This window comes from Anolis sagrei, chromosome 1, assembly GCF_037176765.1.
Source record: "Anolis sagrei isolate rAnoSag1 chromosome 1, rAnoSag1.mat, whole genome shotgun sequence".
In the NCBI taxonomy this organism is placed as follows: domain Eukaryota; kingdom Metazoa; phylum Chordata; class Lepidosauria; order Squamata; family Dactyloidae; genus Anolis; species Anolis sagrei.
The window spans coordinates 268,864,265-268,875,513 of NC_090021.1; the positions used below are offsets into that span (position 1 = coordinate 268,864,265).

Genomic DNA, 11,249 nt, shown 5'->3' on the forward strand with positions numbered 1-11,249 from the left:
ACCACACATAAAAACCATGCTTCAGCATTTCCAAAAAACACAATTAGAATTCCATCTGCGAATAATCTGTTTCTGTGATGCTTTGCAGGTGGATTGTGATGGAATACTGACGGGATGGGACAAATGACATGTGATGGGACCCATCTGAAATCATTGGCAAACAATCTCAGAAACAGAGTATTTCCTAATGTAATAAGGCCCCAAGTGGGCAACCCTATTCTCCAGACTTCTGGGACAGTACTCAAACCAGTGCACCATGCTGGCTCTGTTTGCAGTTCCTTATAAACCCTGTGAACTCCTTCCAAAGACTGGGCTGCAATATGTGTCTGTTTTTCTAACAGTAATGCCTTGTAAAAGAGAAAATCATCAGTGGCAATCCGTTAATGTGTAATCAGTATTGCCATATACATTTCAGATCAGATCAATATTCAGGAAAATATAAATTTATATAAATTATAAATTTATATACATTATAAAATTATAAAAAATATAAATTTATATATTTTTATATATAAAAATATAAATTGAATTCAGCACTGTGTGGGCTCTTTTAGGAACAGCTGTTTTTCACCTTTATAAATAAAAGACACACTATAAACGTTGAAGCTTTAAAAATAAAAATAAATCTAAAACAAATGTGTGTGATTTTGGTTGTTTTTTAATCATTCAATGTAGTGATGCTATTCCTTGCTTTGGGGGCAGGAGCAAGAACAATATGGGAAAGTTTCGAATTTGGTTTTGTTCTGCTTGATCTTACTGCATTAAAAGTCCAGCAGTAGGACTAAAATAGCTCATGAATTTAAATTTCAAATGCCAACATTCAGAAATTTTAGCAAGTTTCACATTGATCAAGCATTGCATTTGGTTATAGGACAGAGGCTGTTAACAGGGATATATTAGCGACTTTTCCTCCCATTTTAGTGTGGCTCAACCCCCCCTCCCACCACCACCACACACACACACACCAAATAAATCTAGAAGGAACACAAATCAATATGTGTTTCCTCATGGTTGCAGGCAAGACACCACAGTGCTTTTTCTCCTAGGCATCTGCAAGGTTAGGCCTGACATCTGATGAGATGGAGTCTGTTAATAATTCAGACTCCGAAGTTGTGGGCGCTGATCAATCTTTCTTGCTGCCTGTAGCTATGAAACTTCTATGTCTATAATGTGCATTCCCTTTCCAAGATAGAGTAAGTATACATGGGTTCTAGCTAATAAGATTAGTCTTTTTTTTTAGACTTCTATGATATATCTTTTTATTATTATTGTTCACTTTGCCTTGCTTAAGAAAACCTTTCTTCATATGTGAATGCCTCTGTTCCCACAAATTCTAAAGGGGATTCCTTTACTTTGTAATTGGTTGCACCATTATTCCATTAACAGCTGGGTCTCCCTCTGTTTCCTTCTTCCAGCAAATGCCAGATGTGAATGTGACCTGGGATGGTGAGGGCCCCCGGCAGCTGCAGTCTATAGACATCTCTATTGCTGTGGCAACAGACCGAGGTCTCATTACACCGATCATAAAAGATGCTGCAGCCAAGGGAATTCAGGAAATTGCTGCATCTGCAAAGGTAGGGCTCCTATCTAGGCCATAATGGCACTTAGATCTACAAGTATGGCTTATTTCAGAAAAAGACCTACAGTTTCTTTTAGATATACTTCAGATTGCCAAAAGCTGGGGGTGGGGGGTGGGGTGGGGTGTACAATTCCACAGGAATGGCCGAGTTTTTCATTCTGGCAAACATTTGAGGAGTTGTAAGTGATATTAAAGTCAACAAATGCTTCTTGTTTCTGACCTATGTTTATGTAACATTTCCAAACAAGTGATTAATTTAGAGTACTGCTGTACAAATTCAGGAATGTACATTCTATTCCTTTTCCTGTTGAGGTTCAACATCATTATTTGCAAAGTTTTACTATAGGAAACAACTTTAATACTCTGTTTAAACTTTTTAAAATGGCCGCATCTAGAATGATCACTGCAAGATTTTTTCTGTATTATTATTCTTGCCTTTTGCTATAGCTACCTTTTAAATTGTAGCAAATGGAAGCTAACAGTATGCAAAAATAGATTAAAATGAAATCAAAATATAATTACATGCAAACACTATTGCAAAGATGGGGGTAAACCCAGAACATATTGTGAGATTTTGGAAACTGTGTGATGGATTTAGAGAAACCGCAGTGTCAGGAGAATCGCTCTCTGCTATAATTGTTACAAATGGGTTTAACAGTTGGCAACAAGGGAAATGTGGAATCTACATTTCACAGTATAAGCAACAAGAGATTTATGATTACATATTAAAATAACCTGGAAATCTGTTCTTTGGGAGAGAGATTTTAAAATGTTTATCTTTTGAAAGGACCTAAGTAGAATACACTTTTAATAGTCTCTCAAAATCTAATAGTTAAGTATCTCTTATGCAAGATTCCGAAATCTTCCAAAATCCAAAAATGTCCACATAGGTGATTGAGATAGTGACACCTTTGCTTTCTGTTGGTTCAGTGTACACAGACTTTGTTTCTTACACAAAATTAACATTCCCTTTAAGGCTAAGTGTGGAAGTTGTATGAGAAACATCAGTGAATTTCTTGTTTAGACTTGGGACCCATCTCAAAGATATATCACTCACTCACACACACACACAGACACACATGCAAATATATGTATAGTTATTCCAAAATCTGGGGGGAAAATCCAAAGCCCAAAATCGTTCCGGTCAACAAGCATTTGGAAAAGAGGTACTTAACTTTTTAAAGTTAAGTATCTCTTTTCCAAAATAGGAAAAGAAATAATCAAAGTTGAAGTATTACATACAGGTCCCAGTTGGACAATATTAAAGAGCTAAAAAACAATTAGCCTTCCTGTGCAAGCACCACCTTCTCTGTTTCCCTCTTGGTGCTCCATACCTGCAGTGAACAATGTACTAATTAACCACAGATCAATATGGATTTACGGGTTCAGGACTGGAAATGAATAAGCAAGGAGAGATTATACACTGCTGTGAATTCTAAATTGATTATGATTGTAGACATTTTTGTAAAAAAATTACCAAATTTTCAATTTTATTTTATATAAATTTTATGGTACTAAACTTTTATACATTTTTAGTTACACATGAAAACTCAAACATCTAAATATTTAAATACACAGAGGCATCTGCATTTTTTTGTTCCTCTGGTACGTGTATACAGAGGTTAATGACCTAGCTATTTTAACTCTAATGTACAGCAAGAAGCAGGCATTGTAGCAAGATGTATTAATTTCTGAGTATTTACTAGGCCAATATTTTTTTCATAAAGATAATGGATGGATTGCAGAAATCTAAGACTTCCATCTATAACAATGAGCTTTATTTTTAATATCTTTACCACAATTCCGATCCCATCCTAATGCTACTGGGACATCCTTTACTGTCACACAGCTTTCAAAACTAAAAGGCATATTATTACCATAATAGTTATGTATGCCTGTCAAGATTAATATTTCTCTGTGTATAAGTGTGTATCATGCCTCCCAGTATGATTATGACCTGAATATAGTTAAAAGCTGGGTCTGGTCGATATCACTATTCCCCTATACACTCAGGTTCTTAGAGAAAATATTATGCATATTGGAATATGATTTTGTACTGTAAGTTAAATAAAGCTAGTGGTTTTTGTTTACAATGTTACTGTCTCAATCTGACGTGAACTAAGTATTTGTCACCCTGGAGTGCTTACATCAAAGGCTCCCATTTTGGCAATATTTTGTCAAGCAGTTAGCAATCTATATTAAGATTCTACATGTCTGGAAAGAGATTTTCAACACTCAAACTGTGAAATTCTCCAAGAGGTCTTTAGGGGACAAAGCAAAAAATATTGCTTCCTCAGTCAAAGGATGTCTTCAATCCTTGCACAAATTCTGAAAAGACAAGCTTGGGGAACAATTTGACAATGTGAGCTGTGAGGACATGCAGCCTTGAAAGAGACTGCTCCAATTCACTAGTTGCATGGGGCAGTGCTACTTTTGACTTTGGCTTGGTTCCAACTCCACCCATGACCAATGTGCGACTCCTGACCACCACTCTCAACCTCCAGTTCAGGATGCTTCCCAGAATCAGGTTCTTTCAGGTTAGGGATGCAGACTGAGCCACTTTGCCAGTGTGTTGCTTTTGCACTACTGAATATTCCAACCTTGAATTTTCTGGGCTTTGTGTTAGGACAGTAGCATATTTTCAGCTGTTAAATTTGCTTATTTAATTTGTTAAATAAGTCACCAAAGATAAGCTGAGAAAATGAAAAAAAATTCACAGTTGGCTTTTATTTCCTTTTAGTTAAACCAAATATACTACCTTGCAGAAGTAGTCACAAGTATGCCCTTCCTTCCCCCCACCCACTATATTTAGTTTTGTTAAATTCCAGGACTTGAAAGGAATTTAACTGGCATGGCTACCACTTGATGTAGATAAAACACACACCTTCACAGTAAATTTTGTGTACATCAAGTCATAACCATGTCAATTAAATATTTTCCATATCCAGGCTGTAATATAGCAAAGTGTAGGAAAGTAAAATATGTCAGTGTGGATAGATATGAACAAATCAGCAAGGTACTGTCAATAATAATAATAATTTTATTTCTTACTCGCCTCTCCTCACGGCTCAAGATGGGTTACAATATTGCTAAAACACATAATCAAAATACATATTCGTTTAAAAATTCTCAGTAGAATACACATATTAAAACATATTGACATAAAATACGTATTAAGATACACAAAACAAAAGGTAGACATAGAATGGAAGTTTAAAATTTGTCTGAGTAGGCCTTCTGAAGGAGACAGATCTTCACTTGTGTCTTAAATTGCGAAAGCCGATCTAGCTGTCGGAGCTCTCCTGGCATGTTATTCCGTAGTTATAGGGCGGGCTGATGAAAAGGTTGTCTGTGTGACAGTTGCCAGTTGGGTTCTGGCAGGCTGGAGCAGATGCTCTCTGGAGGACCTCAGTGTTCGGGGCAGATTGTATGGGAGAAGGCGATCCTGTAGGTAACCTAGACCCAAACCATGTAGAGCTTTAAAGGTCAATAGCAACACCTTATACTTTGCCTGGAAACTAATTGTCAACCAGTGGAGTGACCTTAGCATAGAGGTGATATGCTCACTCCTAGATGTTCCTGTAACCAGTTTGGTTGCTGTATTTTGAACCAACTGGAGTTTATGAACTTGGTACAAAGATAACCCAATGTAAAGTGCATTGCAGGAGTCCAACCTTGAGATTACCAGCGCATGCACTACTATCTTAAGGTCCTCCAAAGCTGATACACCAAACCATAATTGTTTTTGCACATGCGCTGTAGCATCATTTTGCTTTTTTTGGCTTTTTAAGTCCCTTCCACTGTGTTTTTCAGTGTTTTTATGAGTGATGGTCATTCATTGGCCTGATAAGTGTATTGTGTCCACATTTGGTGTCAGTTCGTCCATTCATTTTTGAGTTATGTTAATCCCACAAACTAACATTACATTTTTATTTATATAGAGGATCTGATTGTTCTGATGGCATTTTAAATTATCAGTGACATTTGTTGCTTTAAATGTAGATCCAGACATATCATATGAATAGAATATGTTTTAAATTTTCATTGGTAAGTTGTGATATAAATTTTAATACATCAAAATATGAAAAGTGAAATCACAGATAATACATTTTTTTGAGTGTTGTTCCCTCCAACAGAAAATATATAGATATAGTAGCACTTCTGATTTTTGGGTTGAAAGCGGTTGGGATTTTCTAACATCTCTAGATATTTATGGACATTTACAATAACATTAAAGTCATTATTTCAGTGGACAAGGTATTACTTGACTTGAATTACCGATAGTTGCCAAAACATTATTTAAGGAAAATATTATTTAAAGTATGCTGTGACATTTTAAAAGGCTAAGAAATTGCCAGGAAAATCTGTATTATACCCAGATTTGTCTGTTCGCATACTGGAGGCCTGTTTCCAGAAAATAGTTTTATGAACTCCGATGTCAAAATTGAAGAAATCATGAAGGGGAATGAGACTGAAGGACAGAGTTATGATTAAAATATTGGAACAGTATTACAATGGAAGAGATAGGAGGTCAACAAATCCACTGTTTGTGCGTGGGGTTTTTTTTGGGGGGGGGGCTTGCTATTTTATCACCTTAGTATGTATCATATTTTAAAGTAGGCCAAAATGTAGCAAACCCATTTATGTACCTCCTTATCCCTTAATAAAATATTATTTTTTTTAAAAAAAGAACTTATCTGAAATCATAACCATTCTTTATTAGACTTCATTTCTAATTGAAATATTGCTGTAAATACAGGGTGAGGCAGCATAACTTCCTTTTTTAAAATGTGCGCCATTCAGTCGGTTGACATAGTGGAGTGGTAGTATTTTCGTTCGAGAGGCGGGAGTATAAAGTTTTGTTCTGACACAGTTCAGTTGCCATCATGCAGTGGAACAGTGAAGAGCGTGCCTTTGCCGTTGAGGCCTACTTTTCGAACAGATTTTGAGTGGCCAGCCCACTCTCCAGATTTGGCCCCTTGTGATTTTTTTCTATGGGGTTTTTTGAAATCCTGTGTTTATGTGAACCGTCCAAGGACCCTTCAAGATTTGAAGACCAACATCCAGGAAGAAATTGCCAACATAATGTCTGCTACGCTGGCAAGAGTCATGACAAACACCAGAAATCGTTTTACTCAGTGTATGGAGAATGGGGGATGTCACCTACCTAATTTGATCTTCAAAACTACGTAAAACAAAACTTTAGGTATGTGCCTACATTATAAAAAAATCTGATTCATACAATGGGTTTTATTAAGTTTTGAAAAAAGGAAGTTATGCTGCCTCACCCTGTACAACAAATGTATAAGTATAGTTATTTTTACAAATATAAATGTAAAAAGTCATTCTGATTACAAACAATTTATGATTGCTTTTACTGTTTTAGGCTCTAGCAAAGAAAGCAAGAGATGGAAAATTGCTTCCAGAAGAATACCAAGGAGGCTCTTTTAGGTATTTTCAATGCATTGTAATTATGGTGCAGTGTAGGATGATTCTTGTTCTAAAGTATTTTTGACTGGAATATTGTCAGGTCTGCTAAATGAAATATTAAACCCCTATCTATACAAGCCAAATGATTCAATTGGACTCCTTTACTTTCTTATTGTAAAGAACCTTACTGAAAAAATGATGCTAATACTTATGCTGGATACAACTTTTCGGGCATTAGTCAGTCTACTCCCTCCTGCAGCCACTATTCAACAAAAAAAAATCCTGCTTTGGAATGTGGACTGGGAATCCCTTTGGATTAATTTGCTTACCACTATGAAAAGCTACATCAGGAGTAGCAGAAGAGTAAACTACCAGTTTTACTAGAATTTGATACTATAGTACAGTGTTACATCTTGGTTGCTAGTAATATGCTAATTTTGTAATACAGCATGACTTGTAATTTCATTTACCCACATTTGAAAAAATATGTTCTCTCTATATTTTCAAGGTTCCTCAACTCAGTTCTATGGTATTCTTCCTTCCATCTGTCGTTGTCCATAGAGTCATTCTAAATGTCCTAGAAATGTTAGAAAGGTGTTGTCTGAACTCATTTTCCTGGTTCTCCAGCACAGTTCTATGATATGCTTCCACCATTCATTCATTTCAATAGAGGTCACTATTATCTACAATTTCACAGTTCTGCTGTGAGTCTAATAACATATCCCCTGCAGCTATGAGGGAATTGTATTGTACAAACATTGGTCAAACTAGTTTTATAGCATTTTATTACACTGTCTGTGGACTTTCCATAAGCAATTGATTGACCAGTGTGTGAACCAAATGCTGAACTACCAACACTGTTCATCAAATTAATCTTGGTTCTTTATATGCTTACATCTGCATCAGCCCGTAGCCATTTCCAAGATATCGCTTTGGAGTATTTTGTTCATGCTTACCATTCCTGCCTTTCTTTCTTCTCCCTTTTCCACAACAGCATTTCAAATCTGGGAATGTTTGGCATCAGTAGCTTCATCGCAGTCATAAATCCTCCTCAAGCTGGTATCTTAGCTGTGGGACGAGCTCGGCCAGAACTTTCACTTATGGTGGATGAGGAAGGCAACGAGAAGCTTCATCAACATCAACTTATGACAATTACACTGTCAAGTGACGGCCGAGTAGTGGACGATGAACTAGCCTCAAAATTTCTGGAAAGACTGAAGACTAATTTGGAAAACCCCTCCCATCTTGCCTTGTGTTAAAGTGGTCAAGATTCTGCCTTTATCTTGGTAAACTATGGGAACTGAACTACAGAAGAAGATAAAGTGAGGAAAATAATAGTATTACATGAACAATTAAATAGTTTATTTATTTGAATTAACTTGAAATATTTCTTGGCTACTATAAGCTAAAATATTGTTAAACAATTTATAAAACTGCTTAAGAGCATTTGCACAATACACTCAAATTCATAGTGTGGCTGTTTCAGATGTGAGTATTTTGGATAAGACTTTGTGGATTTGTCTACATAAACAGTTTTTAAAAGGGAACAAAATCATCCATTTTTTCAGAGCTAAACTTTAATCAGAGGGAAGGCAAAATGTCTTCTTTGTCTAGCCAGCCTTAGAAGTCAGTAAACTATTAGCATCAGTATTGCTGCTGCTTCGAAGAGAAAAAGCTGTTCCAATTAAAACAATCAACTATAATAATCCAATGACTTTGTGAAAAACTTTTTGAGTTGTTTCCTTGCTTATCGTAGATGTTTAATGATGTTAAATAGTTATGAGAAGTAAACCTAGCCCAGTGGCCAGGACTAAATTACAAAGTTATGGAAACATATAGTAGTATTTCAAAACAATTCAGTGACTTAATTACTAACTTTGAAACATACATACACATCAAACTTAAACAAAGCATTTAAATTTGCAATACTTGTCTCCCCATAATTTCCTGATCATTATTACTTTGACCTTTTGACTGCAGCCCTGCCCATAGTTAACATTTTATCAGTCTCCTTGGCATGTATTAGGATCTAGGCAGATTATACAAAATGTAACCCTAATTCATACACTCTAAATAACACAATTTCATGGACAGTGGTGTCAGTCTGTGAACTGGATAAATACAGATTTTGTTAGGTGTAATGGGGCTAGTGGAAAGCAACTTCCCATGACAGCCCCGTCAACCCAAGGTTCCTCAGCTGAATGGGTCTATGCCTCTGTACTATGACCTAATGCTTTTACAAGTCCTTGACTGTATAATACTTTTAGGAGCTGAAGGTTCTGCTTTGTGGAAGCTAAAGAAGAAGACCACATCTGTCAGCTTTTTTGTACATGCCTGAATCTAGTACTACTCTCAAATCCTTGCTTGGATTGCCTTTTCTGTTCTTTAGCAAGGCGAATCAGATCAGAGAAGGCTTGAAGAAGTAGAATGAGATTTTGATATTTCAAATTACACTTCATCATTTTGTTCATAACATAAGATATATAAACATGTAAGTTAGTTATGCAGATGACATCCTAATGTCGGAAGATCCACTGAAGGAATTTCCTGAAGTGATACACCAGGTTAACCAATTTGAACTAGTTGTTGGACTCTCAATTAATTAACACAAAACAAAAATATTAGCTAAATAACAAAGAAAAAGAATAATTTAAATGGAAATTGAAACATGTATTAAGTGAGTGTCAGGAAGTTTTTAGATAATTTTGCCTTTATTTTTTTTAAAAAAACTTTTGAATCCACAATATTGCCAGACATTATCAAATGAAAAGAGAACTCACTACCTATGAGGATGCTTGCCATAGATGCAGGCGAAACATCAGGAGAAATGCATCTAGAACATGGCCCTATAGCCCGAAAAAACGCACAAGAACCTAGAAAAGAGAACTCTTTTTAAAAACTAATGCTGACAGTATGGTTCTCATGGTGCTAATTGACATATATAACACAATATTTTATTTACCATCTAAAACAGGTTACACTTGAGTGCTTCAAATGAGCTAAATATTCATATATCTTTGTACACAAACAATTTCTGACATGGCAGTTGCTCCTTTGTAGATAATGAAACAAATTAGTATAAATGTAGTTTGATGTGTGATGAATAAACATATATGACTCTTCTTATATATACATTACCAAAGGGAGATACTGCTGTTTCACTGTCTAGGATTTTACAGAGTTTTCAGCCTCTTTAAAAGTCATTCTTATGATGTGATTGTAACAGGAAAGGAACATATGAAGCTATAATGTTATACCTGGAAGTATGACCCATGCAGTTTAATGGCACTTATTTCAGAGTAAATCTGTGTAGGATTGCCCCAGTCAATCCCAGAGTGGTGGGCTCTGCCTGTTGTGGTGCTTCTAATTCATAGTGGAATAGAGAGAAAGGCTTCCAGTTTTCAAAACAATGTACAGTAGAGTCTCACTTATCCAACATAAATGGTCCGGCAGAATGTTGGATAAGTGAAAATGTTGGATAATGAGACTTAAATTTCAAATTACATTATGATTTTACAAATGAAGCACCAAAACATCATATTTTGTAACAAATTGACAGAAAAAGCAGTTCAATACACTGTGATGTTAATGTAGTAATTACTGTATTTATTAATTTAGTACTAAAATATCGCAATGTATTGAAACAGCTGTGGATCCAGGCAGTAGGCAAACGGTGTTGGATAAGTGAAGGTTGGATAAGCAAGACACTACTGTATAAACAATAGGATGATTGTTAGTATTTGAGATGGAATAATGTGTTTCTGACTGAGAAATTTAATACTTCGCCATTGCACGTAGAAGAATATGTCATGTGTAATACAGTAATTGTATTTTAAATATGGCCAGTCTCTCATGTTCTGGTGACTTGCAGAATATTGTAGGTGTGCCTTTATATGTTTTATGGCTATCTGTAACATTAAAGTTGGGGAATCCTAAGTTAGATTTCCATTGTGCTGAAGAGCAGTGGGTATTCCCATCTAGTCTCACCTCGCCATGGCCCTGCATCAGCCAAGCCAACTTGTTTTGTTCTAAGAAAACTGGAAAAAAGTGGGAAAGCTTTGGTCAATCTGGGCTCAATTTTATGCTAATGCGGGCAGAGCAAAACTTAGTGTCAGATAAGTCTTTGTATTGTCGAAGGCTTTCATGGCCGGAATCACTGGGTTGTTGTAGGTTTTTTCAGGCTATATGGCCATGTTCTAGAGGCATTCTCTCCTGACGTTTCACCTGCATCTATGGCAGG

The 11,249-nt window shown here is 36.0% G+C and overlaps 1 protein-coding gene across 1 annotated transcript in view; it reads left to right on the plus strand.

Annotated features, from left to right (window-relative positions):
- The window catches only part of PDHX (pyruvate dehydrogenase complex component X), a 47,141-nt gene extending 38,421 nt beyond the window's left edge, over positions 1-8,720 (plus strand). Inside the window, exons 9-11 of the mRNA XM_060764855.2 lie at positions 1,416-1,574; positions 6,966-7,030; positions 8,004-8,720. Of these exons, the coding sequence (XP_060620838.2) occupies positions 1,416-1,574; positions 6,966-7,030; positions 8,004-8,268 (489 nt within the window). The 3' untranslated portion in view covers positions 8,269-8,720. The remainder of the gene's footprint in view (positions 1-1,415; positions 1,575-6,965; positions 7,031-8,003) is intronic.
- The last annotated feature ends 2,529 nt before the right edge of the window (positions 8,721-11,249 follow it).